General features: G+C 30.9%; 1 protein-coding gene across 1 annotated transcript; it reads left to right on the plus strand.

The window, feature by feature from the left end:
* Positions 1-608: 608 nt before the first annotated feature.
* Positions 609-14,530, plus strand: LOC129229854 (high mobility group protein HMG-I/HMG-Y-like). The gene is made up of 6 exons (XM_054864229.1): positions 609-749; positions 6,993-7,081; positions 9,691-9,759; positions 9,837-9,896; positions 10,669-10,746; positions 13,966-14,530. Exons 2-5 carry the CDS (start codon positions 6,995-6,997, stop codon positions 10,726-10,728), a joined length of 276 nt encoding a protein of 91 aa, XP_054720204.1. The 5' UTR covers positions 609-749; positions 6,993-6,994; the 3' UTR covers positions 10,729-10,746; positions 13,966-14,530.
* The last annotated feature ends 5,487 nt before the right edge of the window (positions 14,531-20,017 follow it).

Genomic DNA, 20,017 nt, shown 5'->3' on the forward strand with positions numbered 1-20,017 from the left:
ATAGATTCCTTCTATCCTCCTTGGATCCGCGTCGAGTTGAAATTATAGTTTTTTTGTCATGTGGCCTCTCCCCCCCCCCCTGGAAATTGTTGAAAGAACGGTCCCTGATTGGCTTGATGAAAAGTTGAACTTTTCCTTTTTCGTAAATCGCAGAGAGAGAAGAAGCTGGGGATGTTATACCTTCAAGATTCAAGTGCCTAGCAAACGCAGCCCTGCTAAAAGCAAAAGAAGATTGCTTGAAACTGCGTTGCTCCCTCCAAAAGTAGAAGATGATTCCATCCTTGGTGCTGACGGTGAGTAACATCTTTTACCATGGGAAGGTAAAAGCGCATTTTCTACTAATTTTTAATTTTTATCATCTATTGTACTTTGGTTGCCGCTGAAAATAAAGCACGAAAAAACATCAGATTCCAACATTTCTCTATTAGTATAGAATCACGAACATGTTACCTCAAATGTCTCACACTTTTCAGAAGGTACTGAATTTTCCACGGTAGACAAAACGGCAGAAACTACGGAAAAAAAAAAATAAATAAATAAAATATTTTTATTATTGTTGCAGTTATCTGGCAACTAAAGCTGCCAAATTCAAATTTGTATGCCCCAGCGCCATCGTTCGCCGGTTGGTCGCTTTCTACACCATCTGCCGCAAACTGCGAAAGCGCGGGACGTAGTGCACCTTTTAGTCGGTCTCTGTTTAGAGAATCCATCATCCTTTTGCCATTTTCTTTTAGAAGAACAGTCTTCAGGTAAATTTTGTTTAAATTTTAGAAAATTTCTATTTTTTTTGTAATTTTTTTGGGTATTTTTTGACGCATTTTGCGTTAGTGAATTGATTTTAATCACTTTAAAGCTTATTGTTATAATGGAATTTTTGGTTCATCTTGTACCGTGTTTAAATGAATGTCACTGCTAAGAATGTAATTTAATATAGCTTTTGGATTTTATTTTCGTTATTTTGTGGTATTCCGAGTTGAATATGACTATTATTTGTCCGAGTAAAATATTTTAAAAGTTGATAAATTCTTTTTTATTATTTTTTTTAATGATAATTTTTAATCACTGTTCTTTTGCCGATTTTACTCTTTAAAACGTGTCAACTTTATATTTAACTTGCTCTTGAATTTTCTGAACAAATTTTAATTCATTATTTCTTCTTAGAAGTATCAATTTTCTATTTAAGTACTTGATCTGTCATTTAGTCTTTAGATCTCATTATTTCTTTTCTTGGTACATTTGATATCTTAATGGAGATATTTTTCGTTAAAAGTTATTAACTCGTTTATAACAGTAAACATTTCGTTTTTGTGATCTTTTTGTTTTGAAAGTGCATAAAACTTTGTTGCCAAAGATGGTGCTAGCAAGGGCGCCCGTATATAGGGGGGCAAGTAGGGACTCAAGCCCCCCTTAGAAATTAGAACTTCCTTGCTTTTAGTACTTTTTTCTATGCAAAAAAGTTATTAAAAATGCTAAAGTTTAATAACTCTAAACTGTACTGAAATCAGTTTCCATGGGGAAAATATCCTGCTAAACCATGGCAAAATGTCTGAGGCCCCCCCCCCTTAAAATTTTGCATATGGGCGCCCATGGATGCTAGATAATGAAAAAGATTTTATTTGCTGAATTACGGTTTATAAGGTTTGTGACCTTTTTCATTGAAGACCAGTCATGTTCCATATTTGTGATACTCATCTTAGTTTAATATCTCTTTTACCCCCCCCCCCTTTTTTTTTTGCTGTTTTATGTTAGTTTGCATTAAATTTTTGTGTCATAGAAAACAGAATATATTGATTTTATTTGTGTGTTAAACATTTTTTTTCTACCTCTGATTTAACCCCAAATTAATAAAAGTTTTGGCATGTATACATTAAAATTAAAAGTTTGTGTTTTAGTTTCACAAATTTATATGAATCTCAACAAAAAATTTTTTTGAGTATTATTGACAGCAATTGGTCTTTCCTCACTTATTGATTGGAAAATATAGTTTTAAAATCTTTCTTCAGATTTTTTTCTCAGTCTACTTTTTATCCGAAACCTCACTTAATGTTCAAAAACGGGTTCCTTAAAATCCTGAAACATGTGCCTGTTGCTAACTTGTCCTTGATATAGGGCTAAGCATTGCATTGCAAAAAAAAAAAAAAAACTGTACATCCCACATCATTAACTTTTCTCTATGCTGATGCATTACAGCACAGACTGCAAATCCAAGCACCAATTTACAGAAACCAGTCTATGATTGTTGCTGTTTTTATTTCTTAATTCTTCACACAAATGTTAATCTTAACAATGAAGGTGTGAAGAGTTAATTTTTAGCAATGTTTCTAACCAGCACATGGGCAATTCCATGAAAAGTGAAACCAGTAGGTCAAAATTTCATATTGCAGTTATGTTGCTATATTATACATCATTTTAAAGCTTGAAATGTGTATTTTCAGAATATTGCATTGCTTTTTTAAGAAAAATTAAATAATAAATTTTTTTCCTAGTTGGAAGTATGATAGTCAGTTCTTTAAAACAATCAGAAAAAAATACCACATTTTCAAACCCTTATTTCTAATAGCAAAATAAAAATAAACAAAATTAATTGCAGTACAGTTTAAACTATTAACCTAATACAATAATAACATGCATTTATTTTAATTTTTTTACAAAATAAATTAGGCAATTTAAATTTAAAAAAAAGGAAGTTCAATGTTACGTCCGTAACAAAAATTTAGCAAAAGTTGTCATTACTTCCTAAAAAATCAAAATTAAAAGAAATCCTTTTTTGTCCTTTTAGCAATTCATCAGAGTCATTGTTTACCATAGTTTAAGACATTAGAATTTCTTTAGTTTTTAAAAAAATGGCGTTACAGATGTAACATTTTTTGTTACGGACGTAACAAAAAGCAGTACGTTACGTCCGTAACACATGTGTATTTCCAATTAAAAAGAAAAAAGTACAGGATGGGCACTGAAAATATAATGTTTGACATGTAATATATGATATAAAAAAACTTCTGATTCTCTGATTTTCAAATTTTTATAAATATTAGTTTATATTTAATTTCATTTTTTTAAATTATTGAAATACACATCGTTGCCTAAGAGCAACATTAATACTTATAATAATAGGAATAACACTAAGATATCCTACTGTTGCTCTGAGGCAACAACATGTGTACCTCTCAAGGTAAAATTTTTTGTCCTCCAAATCATGCAATAAATTTAATCGGTGTTAATAATTCTAGATTAGCAATTAATGCTTAATAACTTGCATAAAAATATTCTAGACGGTTCCTTAATTTCTCAAACTTTGTTTCATCAATGCACTATGACACAAAAGAATAGTGTTCTCCAAGTAGATTTTTGTGAAAATTACTCGATCATTTAACATGATGAAATCCAAAGCATTTTGTACATAATTTTCATTAACGAAGTTTTTTTTTTTTCAAATTCATATTACAAATATTAATTATAGTTTTTCTCTTCAAACTTCTATCATTCTGAAAGCATAGCCAAATTTATATTACTTCTTATTTTTTAAAGACTAACTTAGAGATAAGAATTTATCCTGTTGTTTAATAGTTTAAACCAAAGTTACTGAGTTACTTTACTGGTATTTACTCTTTACATAAAATTAATATTTAGTAGAGACGTACCGAGTAGCACTTTGGCCGAGTACCGAGTACTCGGCCTTTCACTACTCGGCCGAGTACCGAGTTACCGAGTACTCGGCATTTCACTACTCGGCCGAGTTAACAAGTACCAATTATGTTTTAAGCAGCACCACTGACACACACGTGATCAATTTTGAACTTATTGGAATAGTAGTATAGACCTCTTTGTCCATATAAAAGTTTTTAAAACTAAATTCCTGCTGAAATTTAATTTCGTATTATTTAAAAAATTTTGTTTACGTCAAAAATTTTACAAAAAAAATTATTTTTAAAATTAAAAATAAATAAATAAAAGGTATGATTGATCAAGTTGGAATTAAGACAAACTATACCAATCTATTTTAGTTCTAGTGTGCCAAACATAAATAATTTTTAAAAGCAAATAAAGCAAATGTGGAGGAACACTGCACACATGTGTTTCTGTGTTAGAAGGAACGTCTTTATCAGTGCATAAAATGTGAGCTAAAGAATGTTAAGACATTCGACAAAAAAGTCCAACTTTTGTCGGATGCCTTTAAATCTACAAGCTCACATTTTGTGCATTGAAAAAGGAATTTCCTGTAACGCCAAAACACGTGTCTGCAATGTTCTTGCACTATGCTTTTAACATTGTTTTATTTCCCTTTTTTTAAGCAAAGGAATTTTTATATTTCTTATAACTAATTTTTGTTTGTAGCAAAAATCTATTTTTTATGTAAAAATTTCATATTTTCTATACTTACCTTTTTTGCACAATTTTTAATAAATAAGTTTTATTAACTTTGGGGACATTAAAATAAAGATTTATTCCATTAAAGCATTAAAAACTTCATTATTCTTAAAATTTAAAATTGACTTGTAAAATGATTGCAGAATATTAAATATGCTTGCGCTTTTTTATAAATTTTAATATCTGTCTTGGACAATATTCAATTTTTTGCAACTACTCGGTATTGGCCGAGTATCTGATCAAAATTTGGCCGAGTACCGAGTACTCGGCAAATTGGCCGAGTATGCCGAGTACCGAGTAGTTACCGAGTACTCGGTACGTCTCTAATATTTAGATTACTGTTTCATTGATATATTGAATATTTTATAGTTTTAAAACTTAAAAAGCATAATTAAATTCGAGTTAAAAGTACTAAATATTAAAATAGCTACATCTGATCCTCAGATAAAGCATTTAGTTTTGAAGCAAGATTTAGATTACTTAGGCAAATGTTGGGCCAAATGCATTTTTCCGATGTCAGTTTCGACCTTTTTTTCCAACTTTGGCAAAAACGTTCCAATTCTATTAAAAAGCGATTGAAATCAAAGGCAGCTGTTAAACTTTAAAAGAAATTTGGCAGTTAATATGTTTGTTGAGAAATAGAGGAAATCATTGAAAATTCTCAAACTGAAAAAGTACTCCCTTGTAGAACCCCCCCCCCCCCTCCATGTTCATGTTAAAAATTTGAAAAAAATATTTGTTACTGAATAATTCCACTTTTGTTTTGCTTAATTTCCCCTTGGATAATTTTACTTCTTATGATGCAACATTTTCTTTTTTACATATTTATTTATATGGTGGTATACCGCAGAGCCCTGCCTCCTACCTCCCCAAATCTTTAAAAACTATTGAGGTATAACTTAAAGTCAAAATAATGTGTTAATCTATACCATTGCACTCTCCTAACAAAAGTTATTAGTATATCTAAGCTTTTACTTGCTTTGTGCAATCCGCATATCAGACACGTTACGCCCGTAACACTTTTTTGTTACGTCCGTAACAAATATAATAATTTTTATCATAAATTTTACAAACAATTTCCATGAAAATTTGATGGTTTTAGAAAGCTTGAAATCTCTAGAACAAGTACATAAAAGAAAATTATAGAAATCTATGAATAATTCACAGGAATATTGGCAATTGTATGACAAAGTATACATTTTGCTGTTTTCTGAGTTACGTCCGTAACAGGTAGTTTTAATTTTTTGTTACTTTTTGTAATAAAGCAATCTACACCCAAATTTTTGCTGGCATAAATAACACCAAACTGTACAACAGAAAATTTTTTTTGTAGCTTTTAATGAAACCAAATTAAAATTATGTGTATTTAAAGTCTGATTGTTACGTCCGTAACGGTGGAATTGCCCACATGCATCGTTTGCAATCAAAGACCTTCACTTTCCTAAAACATCTGGGAAAAGCAAATTTGTTTTAGGTGTTAACAGAAAATTATTTGTGAACTAAAGAGTGCAAAATTTGTATTGTGGCATTACAAGACCCCCCTTTTAAATGGAAGATATAGGCTAGTGAATGGAAAAAGCAAGAGTTTGCTTGCATATGCTCGTATTTTTTTGTGCTTTTTAATCTTTTTTTTCTTGTCGGTGGTGGAATCTTTGTAAGCATCATTTTAATTGAAAACCTCAGTACAAACATAAATAAAAATGCTCTTATTAACATATTTTAATAAGGAAGAATCATAAAAATTATGCTTTTATTATAGGGGCATTCCACGGTATTTTTGACATTATGTAGAGTCCGTAACATGACCTTTTTTTGCCATAACTTTTTAATTTACCGTTTGATTTGCAAATTATTTTAATTTGAGCTGGTATGTTGGTAGGAAAAGATCAAAATAAAATAATATGCTAATCAAACAATAAATTAAAAAGTTATGGCAAAAAAGGTCACGTTACGGACTCTACATAAATGTCAAAATACCGTGGAATGCCCCTATATCGTTTCCTTACAGCAACAGTACGACTTCTAATCCCAGAAATAATGCTAAGATTTCCTACTGTAGCTCTGAGGCGAGGATATTGGGATCAAAATACCTAATAGGAAAGCCACAAAAATTTTTAAAAAGAAAAAGCAAAATAAAAACTGTTTAGCAATTTTGCATTATCTTAAAAAATATAAGTTCCTAAATTTATTAAATCTGTAATTTATCTATAAAACTTCGCTAGTTACTTTGCATTAATTAGATTTTACTTTTTGCAACAATATATAAAATTTATGAAAACATTTAGGCGGAAACAATGAAATTTTTCAAAAGAAATTTTTGAGTGAAAAAGAAAGGTTTAAAAAAAAAAAAAATTGGTTTAAACCATGGTTTTACGCAATGGTTCAAACCAACGTTGTTTTTACCATACAATCCTAAAAAACCGTAGTGTGGAGTTAGCCCAATAAAAAAACTATCATTTTATTAGTTTAAGGTTGAATATAAGTACTTCAAGTATTTGGTATAAATCAGATTTTTAAAATTTAAATCTGGTACAAATTTAAGGGAGAACATTTAATAAAAATCATTATTTTGTTTCAAACTGTATTGAATATTGTTAATTAATCAAAGTTAATTAATTTTGTAGAAATGTCTGATTCAGAAGCTGGTGGTGATACTGCTAAAAAAGGGCGGGGACGCCCTAAGAAGGCTGCAGAGCCGAGAAGTGAAAGCAAGGTAATTCGTTTTAGAACCGCTGGTTTAGATCTAGTTATGATAATGTATTTTTCAATTTAGAGCAATTGTATCATTAGTGGATTAAGAAAATGTTTGTACAGGGTGGCGACAGATCAGGGAGATCAGGGAAAAGTCAGGGAACTTTATCACTCAGGGAAAAATCAGGGAAATATCAGGGAATTTCGAAAAAATAACAAAAAATCAGGGAAAGTTGATCAAATGAAGAAAAAAAAAATTTTTTTTTCCTTGCAAAATGAAATACTTTGGTTTCCTACGAATTTTTCGCCAATTATTTGTTTTAAGAAAGTAAAATTAATGAGGTACGATTATACATTGCTGAATATTTGTGCATCTTTTTTCCTCAAGGTCAAAGTATTCAATCTTAGGATGAGCTTTTTAAGATTGATTCTGTGTCTGTAAAGTTGTTTATTTTACTTAGCTTGAATTTTCCTTCACGCATTCCATGCTATGTAAAATAAACAACCCAACACCCAAAGAGAAAGCCGTCATTAATGACTTTGCTCCCTTGCTTTTACTTATTATTGTCTTGAAGTAATTAGCATACTAATATATCACGATTTCAAGAAAGGATTTTTATTTTTTAAATTAATGTTGAAAAAATCTTTAAAGTTATCACTTGGCATTTTTAATTTAATTGCTAAAATTAATTTTGACTTTTTTTTGTTTTTGTTTTGCCATGTTATTATTCCCTGTTACTTCAGATTATCAAATATCTTGAAAACTAATTTCTGCACATACTGCCGTTTACCTGCACACGGTGCAGTATTTTTTACGTTAGTAAAACTACATTACTTCTATACATTAACTATCACTTGCTACTCTTGCAGTAACAATTATACTACTTGAAAGTTCAGTTCAAGATTATTTCCATTTAAATTTTTTAGTTTTATCATGATTAGATATGTCTTTAAGAGTGGTTTTAATAAGTTCTCTTAGAATTCTTATGTTAACTGGTTCCTGGAAGTGAAGTATTTGTTTTAGATTTCCTATAATATTTCTTGGTCGATAATTTAATAACTGTTTTTACCAAAAAAAGGAGCATCTTTTCAAAAAATTATTTTAATTAACAGCTTAAACCGTTTTAAACGCTGCATTTTATTTAATATACAATGCCTTTCAGTAGGGCAAAGAAAGGAAACCATTATCATTGGTATCGTAAATCAGGGAAATTTGGTGAACGAAATCAGGGAAAAGTCAGGGAACTTTTTTTTCCTGTTCCTGTCGCCACCCTGTTGTAATATTTGTAGGATGACAGTTTAAAATGGAAATATTTATCTAATTTGTCTTATGTTAAATTTAAATGCATTTAAAATACTAAATTTAGCAGAACTATACAAAATACGTATGAAATAAGATACATCATTCCAAAAAGCAAATTATTGTAGCAGGTGACAAATTTGGTTTACATTGATCTGGAATTCTGCATGAATTGATATTTTTTCCTGATACGTGACCCGGTAGCAGAAATAGTGATGCTGCAACGTATGTCGCCGATTTTTGAGAAAGTCTGCAGACTATTTCTTACTTGAGACAAGAAAAACTTGAAAAAAAAAAAAAAAAAAAAACCTTCATTTCAGGGGGTGGGGGATATTTAATAATCCACTGGTAACATATTCTAGTAGATTTCATCTTAAAATTTGTTTTTAAGCATTTTTCAAATTAAGATTTTACAATTAATCTAATATCGATTCCTCTTGCAGACTACATTTGTGGTTTTAATCTGCGTCACAGACTTCTGTAAGACATTCTGCTGCCGGGTAATTTGAGTTTATAAAAGTAACACATTATGAAATCAAAGAATCTTGCATTTTCTTACATATACAATTACAGACAAAATAGGTTACTATCTGACAATGCACAGAAGTCCATATGTTCCTTCACGATAATTTACCATTATTCAACTTGGATGACAGTGATTGATTTAATAAATTTGGATTGTCTTTGGAAGCTTAGGTTCTTTAGCATCTTGTCTACTTCCATCTTGTGAATGGCCAAATATGGGGACTATATAGGGGGGGGGGACTTTACGCGTAGTAGAAATGCTGAAGTACTGCTTTTCCAATTAAATCAAGGTCTTCCCTATCAATCCTTCCCCTCGGTATTTCCAGTAAGTTACCACCCTATAGCCAGGGCTAAGGCAGAAATAATGAAATTCACCTCCAGCATTGTCTCCCCCTCAGTGTTTATCCTCGATTCTGTCTTCTCTCCTGTTGAATTGGTGCATAATTTCAGTTCCCCCCCAGAAATTGTTTTTCTTGGAAATTGGGGGGGGGGGGCACTTGTGATTGAGGAAGCTTTTTGGGTTGCCACTTTTTCAAACCATTTCGCTACATGGCGAGTGGCGACCTTGAATCTTGACCTTTAGTTGTGTGCTTAAAAGTTTTACTGATGCTCAACTTCAAAAGTTGGTAAACATTTCCTATTTAATGTAAAAAAAAATTAAAAATCACCCTATAAATCTTCAAAATTTCTAATTAAATAATTGACAAAAGTAGCTCAGTAACAATTGCTCTTGATTAATAGGTGTTTCTTTGTTGTGTATCCTTACAAATTGTTTAAAATAAATTTTACTTGATTACTATTTTCAGGACAGTGATGAACCTAAGGCTAAAAGGGGGCGAGGAAGACCTAAGGGTACAGCCAAAAAAGCAAAAAAGGTACCTTATTTTATAATATAATATAACAAATCTTCTTCAGTATTGAACTACGGTATCTTACATAATTTTTATTTTAGGCAAGCAGTAGTTCATCTGCTTCTTCTGGAAAGCGTGGACGTGGAAGACCAAAGAAAGGCGTAAGTCTCTTTGAAATTTCTCAAATATAAACCTAGAAATGAAAAAAGAAATTTTTTTAAAAAATATAGAAATATTTTTTTAAATGTAGAAAAAGGCAGAGAACCGAGAAAATTCTTCAGTGGCTTGTTGCAATAGTTTTCTAAAAGACCATTTTTAACTGTAAGTGACATGGTCGCTGTGAGCAAAGGTCTCCTGGCAGGGTTGGGTTTTAGACAGTTTGAAACTGGTTTAGGACATGACAGGTGGTTTTTACCTTCCAAAAGTGTCAAAAAATTTGGTTATCATTATGGGGGAAAAAATCATGTGTACAAATTGAAATTGTTAATGAAGAACTTCTATGTAATTAATCAGCTGTATAAATAAGTTTCATATTTTTATAATTGAATGTTCACATTGAATAAGTATTCAATATAAAACATAGCTTTGACACATTTTGTTCTGCTTTTGATATTTTAGAACAAAATCCAGTTTCTTCAGAAATGTAGTTTTGGACAGGAGGGTAAAAACCACAGTATTTACCGTATTGTCCAAAACCTTGCCAACCATGTCCCCAGTCCCTTTGCCTTTCAAATTAAGTTAATCTTAAAAAATTTTGACTTTTTTTCATTGAATGTAGTTGAGGTCTGCTTCAACGCATTCTTTTAGTCCTATCGAAATAACATGTTCTGATGTGCATGAAATTTGATGTTTTCAAAACTTGTACTAAGTATGTACTATTATATTTGTTTTTTAAGAGACATTTTAGATTTTAATAAATTGTTCTTATTTTAGGACAGCAAAGAAAAAAATTCATCAGACCAAGGATCCGGTGCAAGCGATAAGGATGATTAAACAACATGCCAAAACTAGGTAACTTAGTTATGCATTATAGTTTTAACCTGTTACTACCATTTGATGAATCATAGAAGCAATGGAAACCAAATTTTGTTTCTCATAGGATTCTTATAGCAGGGTTCGTACGCTCCCCCTGGAAAATGTGGAATTGTCGGGGAAAATGATTTAGTGAAAAAATGTCAGGGAAAAGTCGGGTAATTTTCCAATTTTGCCCCAAAAACGTTTTTTCAATTTTTTTTTGCCAGGAAATTTTGTACCATGAAATCTAATCTTCATTTTTGTGGATGTTTCCTGAAAAAAAAAAAATTGAAATTTTTAGGCAAAATGGCGCTGGCAATAAAAACGTGGTGACACAAGAAAAAAACCTCTGCAATAGCAATTTTTGCCCACTCAATAGTTCCCAAGAAAAAAAAGTTCTTCAGGTGAGCAGGAATTATGTACAAACTCAACAATGGCGAAGACAATTTACTGCTTAGGAAGCACAAACCTGAATAGGGGAGCGTTGATCGGAGAAATTGTTTTTTTGATGGAAACCCTTTTCAGCAATGTGTGAAACATAGTCACCATCTTTGGTAATTCACAAGATGGAAGTAGACATGATGCTTAAAAGCCTCAGTTTCCAAAAACAAAGCATAATTGGATGTTTTCTTTTAACTGAAAACTAATGCAAGTAACGGAAAATGTGCTGCATTTTTTTTTCTCCACAAATTTAAAAATGAAATATTCTTGAGAAATGAAAAATTTTATTCTAAATCTTATCTTCATTGCCTTGGACACAAATGTGCTAAAAACTTTTCATCTGAATTGTAGTTTCATGAAAATTTATTATTTTAAAATTGTTTTCATGTTACAAATTCAAAAAATTATTTCTTAATTTTTGGCGCAGCCGGTTATTTGGTCATTCCGAAGATGGAAGTACACTTAAGTGTAGAGGTTTCTGAAAACGATAGTGGATGTTAATTGCAATGCAAACTATTGAAACAACACAAAATGTGCCTCCTTTTTTTGGTGGATAATTTGTAATTATTTTCTGGAAAAATACAAAATTTTATCTTAAACATTTTTTAATTCTAATGGTTTTAGATGCTTATGTACTAAAAACTCAATTTTTCTTAATTGTAGTTTTTAAAGGATTATTAACTATTTATAACTACTTTTATGCTGCAAATACAGAAATCTACTTATTAGCTTAAATTTTTTCATTAAGTCGCCATATTTGGTCATTTGCTAGATGGAAATAGATGTAAATTTCTGAAAAAAGAACAAATTGGGCGACCATGTTTCTAGCTGAAATGCTGAAGCATCCATTGCTTTTCCGGTCGAAAAACAATCTCCAAACGATCTTTGCCAAGTTGTACTTGTTTTTGTGCAATCACGATTGCTAATTGTTTTCACTTGACCGTCCTTGGCATCTGGTTCCTTTTTCAACCCCACCGTCCTCTGCAGGCGTGGATCCTTCAGTCTTGAGCACTGTCCCCCGGAATCCGCTTCTCCTGGTCAGTGAAGTGCCTTTACACATATGTCAGTGTGCATACAGACGTAACCACCCAAGAGGAGGGGCAGGCTTAAGGGACGAGCTGTTTCTGGAAACAACTCCAATGAGTAGGGTCCTGTCGCAACTCGTGATTGGGAAAAACATAATTTGGATTCACAATTTCAGAATTAATTTCTTTTTTTCCTTTTTGTTTTAAGTATAAAATTATCTGCAGGCCGTTGAGAAATCTGCGCATGTACAATACATTCTAAAAATGCAAAATAAAATCTACTGATTTTAATTAAGGATTTTGTTTAAAAAATCACTTTAAATCATGATTGTAATCGTGATTTAAATCAACGAATCCTGCTCAGTTCCCATTTTTATCTGGGTGCGTTCCTTAAGAACTCTTTAATTTTCCTTTTTAAGGGCCCTTCAAGCTGATCTTTTTTTTATAAATACATTGTGCTCAGCCCTAGTGTATTTATGAACTGAAATGTATGCATTGTAATTGTTTGCTATTTTCATAAAATAAAAAATATGGATTAAAGTTATCAGGGATGAGATTTTTCTTGCTTTTGCCTGTTGGCATTTAAAACCCTTCCTCTTTTTGCCTTTTTCAGGCCTTATAACACTCATAACACTTCTATTTTTCTTAAAAATCTGAAAAGATCCCGATTTTTGGTCCCCTTTTCATGTTCTTTCTGTTTTCCCCCTCAAATCTTCCATGATATCTGCAAAAAACGTATGTTTGTGAAACATGCCAACGACGTCAAGCACGTCTATCGCAGACAATTCTTGGAGGTTTTTTTTTGCATTCTGCAAATATTTCAATCATTTTTAATGTTGGGATTTTTTTTTTTTTTTTTTTGCCATATGCTATCGTATATCTGTTTACTTTATTCATTATTTAAATAATATTTTTTTCTTAAATTTATGTTAGAACAAATGCTCAAGTCTATCAAAAAAATGTGATCCAACTCCCATAGTCTTGGATTTTAATTACACTTAGTAGGGGTTACTTTTGTTTATGTATTTAAGAACACTTAAAAAGTATTTATGGTGAATCACAAATGGTTTAGGCATTACAGCCTGTTAAAATATTTTGAGAATTAAGTTTTAGGGATTAAATGAGACAACTGCAAGCGTTCTTATGATCCTGAAATTGCATTATAGTTTTTTAAACCAAATTTTGAGTATCTATGCAAGGAAAAAGTTCCAACCAATCATTTATATATATATATATATATATATATATATATATATATAGTCATTAATTTATTTTCAATTCTTGCTATGGAAAGTATGTTCTACCACATAAGAAAAGCTTAAATTTTTCACTCTAATTTTTTACTTTACAAATTTCATTTTAAAATTTATGTTCTCATTTTCAATACAATAAATTGAATTTATATGTTTTTAATTATAAAAGGTATTTTTCTCTAAAAATGTGAAAAATTGATATATATTATAATTCAATTATTTCAAACATAATTAATATAGAAAAAAAAGGTTATTACCTTTAAACCTGGTAAATTAGCCATTTTTTTTATTGAATTTTTGAATATCATGACTTCCAGGGACGGCATGGTTTTGGTGTGCTCGGTATTTGTACTAATATAATACTAAGTTCAAATGTTTTTTAAGAAGCTTAGTCTGTAACAGCTAAACATTTTAAAATGTTCCTTTGTCAAAAAGTTTGTTTGTATCAAAATTTTAATAGTTCAAAAAGTGCATTTACATTGCTTGATTTGTTTTAGATTTGTGAGAAGCCATCTTCTATTCTGATGCACAGCTGCTAGAATTTCTTCATGTTTAAACAATTATCACAACTCATGATTTAACTTTTCTATTCATCTGAAGAGCAGTTTTCTCACAAGTCATTTTTAAATATAATAGTACAAGTTTTTATTTTGTCAACATTGTCATTTATATTGTGTGCTGCAAATGTTTGCAAAAAGGCCTGCATGTCATCAGAATATGAAATCATCATCAACATGGTTTTTATTATGTTAATATTGCATTAAGCTCTTTGATCATTTTAGTGTGTGACTGTCAGTGTAGTTTATCATGCTTTGCATTTTAGTGTGGCTGGCTAGTTGTTTTTAATATTTTACATAGTTTATTTAATTGCATTTAACAAGAAAACATTTTAACAAGAACAAAGCTGTAAAATAAAAATCTGATTTTAAATGTGCTTTGTTGCAAATACAGAGCCATTGGCAATGTCATAGTATTAGCTTAATGTATCATGCATTTTTCTGTTACAAGTAGCAGATGTAAATGTGAAGATGGATTTTGTCAATAAAAATATTTAAAACTTTGTTTTGATTGTATCATTTAAAAATCATGTCATTATTTAAATGTATCACTTCGGAAATAAGGTTGTATATAGTTTTGTTTTATCTTCAATATTTTTTATGTAATCATTGCCTATTCTAACATTGTATGTACTTGAAAAATTTTTTTTGCAATGTCAAAAGTTTAATTATAAATCACGAGGGGAGAGAGGAGTCTAGACCGTCTGAGGTGGGTTTTGATTACTTTCGGTAAAAAGAATTAAAAAAATTACATTTGAATATTACCTTATTGGAACATAGTGTCGTATCAAAAAGTCACTTAAGTTGAAATTTGAAAGTAGGTTGTGATTATTATGCACATCAATAATTTTATCGAAGATGGACATTTAGAGTTCTTAGTTAATTTTTTAATGTATTTTACATCAACATAGCTAAAGCTTTTCGGTTTTATTCAGGACACTACCAAATAGGCTACTCATGTCTCCTTAACAATAATTCTTGTAATTTTTATTTTTTTAAAAAGCCAATTTTTATTCAAATCTAGTGTATTACATTATTTAACCTCAAGTGTTTGCAGAAAAAAAGAAAGTTCGGCTGAAATAAATTTTTTTCTACCATTCTTGTTCAGTCAGTGTTGACACTTGGCAGTTCCTATTGAAGTGTGTGTGTGTAAACAATTTGTCTGCACAGAACTGCAGTCGTACGACCTAAAAGCGGGATATAACTAAATTTGCGACTTAACAGGATTCTAGTTAAACGTAAGTTATTATATCCTTGCAGTGTACTATTATTTCTGGTATCTTAAACCAATGGTTCTCAACCCCCTTTTCACTGCTGAGGACCACTTGGCAACTTTCTGAATCCCAAGCGGTAAACATAATACATACAGATTTCTACATATCAAAATTTTCTAGTTCTCAAACTCCCAGCAAATTTCAAAACATCAAACCTTTTGCCTCACCAAAAATGGAGGGGGGGGGGGGGTTAAGTTCAATAAAGGTTGCACTCACAAAGCTGTGGTTGAGTGTGCATATAGGTTATTGTTATGTTCTTAAATTTTCAAATTTATTTTAAATCTTGGTTGTAACCAGTAAAATCAGCTTCAAGATGTCCCTTTTATCTGTGGATTGTCATGCCTAGTCTCTTTAGCTTCAATGAAATTTATCCAAATTAGTTTTATTCTTTTTGATCTTAACACTTTTCTCTTGATTACATTGTCAAAACGAAAATTTCTTAATATTGCGGTTCAAATTGAATTGTTGAACAATGAAGCTATCTGAAGTTGCAAAAATGTAATTTCTTGTAAATTTAGTATTAAGCAGAGTGTCAACTTGTTATATGGAATCGGAAAGGCGTGATGAAAGTATTGAAACTTGCAGAAAATTTTCACTTGGGGGGGGGGGGGGGAAACAACACGAAACTGCAATTTAGATGTTTCAGAAACTATGTAGAGCTCAGTAAATGTTTTGCATTAATTTCTTAATCAACTTTAGTTATAATGTTGTAGGAGCAATTAATGATAAACTAAGATTGCTTCTTTCAGAGTTGGGCAAATTTTAATTGCATTGACAATTATTAAAGATTAACAACTGGTTAAGTGGTAAAAGTAACCGCAACTAACAATTGTAATTGTGAAAAATTACAATTGTAGTTTGCTACAGTTAATAATTAATTATTAGTTGTAGTTTACTACAATTAACAATTGTTCTGTGAATTTTAATTAAATCTAACTCTTAAAATAAATACTGGTTTTGTATAACATTCTATAGGCGACAGGTCTACCTGGGACGTGGAGGCGTGCCATATTACTATTGATTTAGATACACATGTTAACAACAAATAAAAAATCAATGCGCAACAGTAACTTTATTACGAGCAATAAATTATTTACTGCAGCATATGACTTTTCTCAAAAAAAATCTTATGGCTCCAGCAAAATTTCCTCAAAAAAGGTATATTTAAATTAAAAATTCTAAAATATATTTTTTTCCAGTACTAGTAAAAGTCTGAAGAATGTCTGACAGGGTTCGTACGGGTCATGGAAATCCAGGAAAGTCATGGGGGGGGGGGATAACAAAATTCAGACCTGGAAAAGTCACGGAAAATTGAAATTTTCATTCAAAGTGATGGAAATTCATTTAAAGTCATGGAAAAATGTCCTGGGGCGAAGATAAAGTAACAGTAGCTAAACGCATGTTAAAAATCTTGAGTGATTTAACAGTATTGCACATAAATCTATTGAAACTGGGGAAAATTGAACTATCCCCAAAACAAATCTGAATTTTGAAATCTCATTCATCCAGTGTTGCAGCCCATGTCACATGCTGCAGCCACTCGTCTTTTATTGCAATGGGATTTTATTGCTTGCACATCACTCACTTTGAATTTACCATTAATGTCAATACTTATATATTATATTCTGTTTCTTAGTAAACTTACACATTCTTGATTTTGCAACGCTCACTCAAAAAACTCAATTCAAACTTGATTATTGAATTTTTCAGAGTTTGTCTTAATTTGTTGAAGGTTTTAGAAAATAAAAGAGTTTTAGTCAAGTGATAGCATACAGAAATAAGGGAATTATAATGCTCTAAAACAGTAGAGAGAGTGCCCAACATACAGCCCGCAAAACTCAATGCCAGGGCTTAAAAATTATGTTTTGGAATTTCTGAGCCTATTAATTCATATGCGTTTGAAAATGAAAATAAGTTAACAAGTACATTAAAATCAAAAAATTTATTCACTGCAGAATGTTTTTTTAATGCATAAATCAGTGGCGTGGCTACGGAGGGGGTTGGGGGCGGTCCGCCCCGGGTGTTACCCGCATGAAGGGGTGAAACCCAAAGTAAAATTGCAAGTTTTTGAAAAATATAAACTAAAATTTTAAGACTACAAATTTGAAAATTTTCCCAAGGGGGGGGGCACCCATGCTAGGTACGCCACTGTATCAATATCTGCTTCAGAAAGAGGAATTTACTATGCCACTAAGAGGCAACTTTTGAAGCAAATTCATTGAAACATATTTAATGGCTCATTCAACATTTGCCATATTCATTATCATTCTGCCTGTTTATAAAAAAAGATTATTAGACAATAAATATCATTATATTACAGTCACCGTATTTTTACTAAAAGTTATATGATGAAGACAAATAAAATTAGCTTCGTTTTTTTGTTGTACACATATTTTTTCAAACACAAGTAAGATCTTTGATGAGGTAGTGGCTTTCACGCAAAAGTTCTGCTAAGGCTTATTTTCAAAAATTGGCAAGTTTGATGTTAAATAGTACTATTCTATTCATATAACTAGGTCATGAAATTTTTTATGAAGTCATGAAAAAGTCACGGAATTTTTTTTATCCAGAGTATGAACCCTGGTCTGAGGGAAATTACAGAAATGCATCTTAATTACACGATTTAAAAAAAAATAATTTAAAATGGCGGTCTCTGAGATCTTATGTTTCCTGTTATGTCCTTCTTCAGGGTCGCCACACACCTGGAAATGTCAGGGAAAATGAAAATCACCTAAAATGGTCAATGAAAATCAAATTATTGAAATTTCTGGAAATGACAGGGAATCCTTCCCAATTTTTTCGATTTGATAGGTAAAACGACTGCACAAATTGTTAATGCTGAAGTACGGTAAATGTCGCGTTCCAGGTATGCGAATTTTCCTGATAGGTGCGAGAAAGAAAATAAAAGCTCATTTTTGAAGACTGAATGCAATAAGGTTACAAAGAAAAAGGAAGAAAAGAAATATCCATACAAAAATCATAAAGTTCTGATTTATATCTTTACATTTTATTTTGCTTCTTTTGAAAAAAAAAATTCCAAGCCATGCTTAGCTAGAAATTACTAGTATTTTCGGCAATGCATCTGTAGCCTTATTTGTATTTTGAGGCTTTCATTTCTGCTTTTTTATTTTCATTAAACAAATGATGTTCACAACAATTTAAAGTCTCAAAATTTTTGCTTTTATGGGTTAAAACTTTTTTTTTGCAAACATGCCAACATTGAAACCGTGGCTTTGCCGAAAATTGCTTAGTTTGTTTGAGATTTCAGTGCTTTTGTAATCAATGTAATTAAATTTTTAGGTTAACTTAACCCAAATATAGATTACAATTATTGATAATTTTTAAGCATTATTTGGTTCATAAAAAAGATTTACTTACATTAAAAATATGTTGCATTGGTATTTAATAACCAGGAATTTTTTCTAAAAGCGACTGCAAAACCTAGAAATGTCAAGGAATTTCATTCTTGAACTTCTGTGGCAACCCTGTTCTTTCTCACCTCCTCTGTTATGGGTTAAACTATATAAAACGATTTGCAAACTTAAAACACAAACATTTATGTGTGGAAAAAACTTGCCAAGACGAGACTATTTCACGCGGCGAGCAAGCAATCAGCACTGAACGAAAATACGAAATCGAATAATACTTAGAATTCTACACCCTGCGCTGCACCTATTGATACATTAAGTTAATTGTTAGTTTTAATTGTTTCATAAAACAATTTAAAAAATGAATTGCAATTATTTTAATAGTGAAAAGCGATTAACATACATTAATCCAATTAAATTAATTGCAAAGTACAATTAATATTTTAATTGCAATTAATTTAATTACAATTAGTTTTTCAATCAATTAACAAGGCAATTAAAAAATAGATTAATGCCCAACACTGGCTTCTGTTTATCGAAACAGATCGCGAAGAGTTCCTATTTTTCCTACTTTTTAGAGCTCTCTCCTTATTTTCTTATTTTTTCCTTTTTTCCCCCTTCGTTCTTTATTATAGCACTTCTAATTGTGCATTTATTCTTATTTTTACAATGCCGCACCAATAATTTTCTGCATGTTTTAATTTTGAAAAGCAAAAGAAACAAGCGGATCCTGAACTTTTCATTGATTGACTACAGTAATTTCTGGAAGGAATACCGCGGCATTTGAGTGTTTAAAAGTTAAATTTTCATGACTGTTTTGCCGTTGCGATTTTATGATAAACTTTTCTTTTTATCGCTCTTACTTCAATCCTACAGTTTTAACGAAACAATAAAGAAAAACAAATACTGGCACATGCTGATGCAATTATATATTATCTACCCGTCAATTAGAAGCTTTAACTAAAGTAAACGGCCGACTGTTCAAAAAGTGCAGGAAAAGCTAAATTTCCTATTTGCCAATTTTTTGTATAGTCGATTACAAGTGAAATGGAGCTCTATTTAAACAGAAAGGCAATGTAAAACCTTAAAAGGAACGTAAGGAAGCAAATAATGAATGCACATGCCCTTTTATGCACAGAGAAAAACTAGTAACTGATCTTTGTCTTTGATAAAAATGTTATACAAATTCCAAGACAAAAATTTTGGAACAAGAAGGAGGTAAAAAATCATCTAAATAATAAAACAATATTTGTTTTTATTGCTTGATTAAAAACTGGCCCGTTATTTTGATTTTTCCCCGCTGGTGGCTAGCAAAGGATGTACAGTGAAACCTCCGAATAGCGGACAGTT

Source organism: Uloborus diversus, chromosome 9, assembly GCF_026930045.1.
Source record: "Uloborus diversus isolate 005 chromosome 9, Udiv.v.3.1, whole genome shotgun sequence".
Classification (NCBI taxonomy): domain Eukaryota; kingdom Metazoa; phylum Arthropoda; class Arachnida; order Araneae; family Uloboridae; genus Uloborus; species Uloborus diversus.

What these genes read in the sequence shown, in the direction of transcription:
- LOC129229854 (XM_054864229.1), top strand. Translation starts at nt 6,995, where the DNA reads ATGTCTGATTCAGAAGCTGGTGGTGATACTGCTAAAAAAGGGCGGGGA. An exon ending in AGCCGAGAAGTGAAAGCAAG is followed by an intron (nt 7,082 to 9,690) that starts GTAATTCGTTTT and finishes TACTATTTTCAG; the next exon opens with GACAGTGATGAACCTAAGGC. An exon ending in GTGGAAGACCAAAGAAAGGC is followed by an intron (nt 9,897 to 10,668) that starts GTAAGTCTCTTT and finishes TTCTTATTTTAG; the next exon opens with GACAGCAAAGAAAAAAATTC.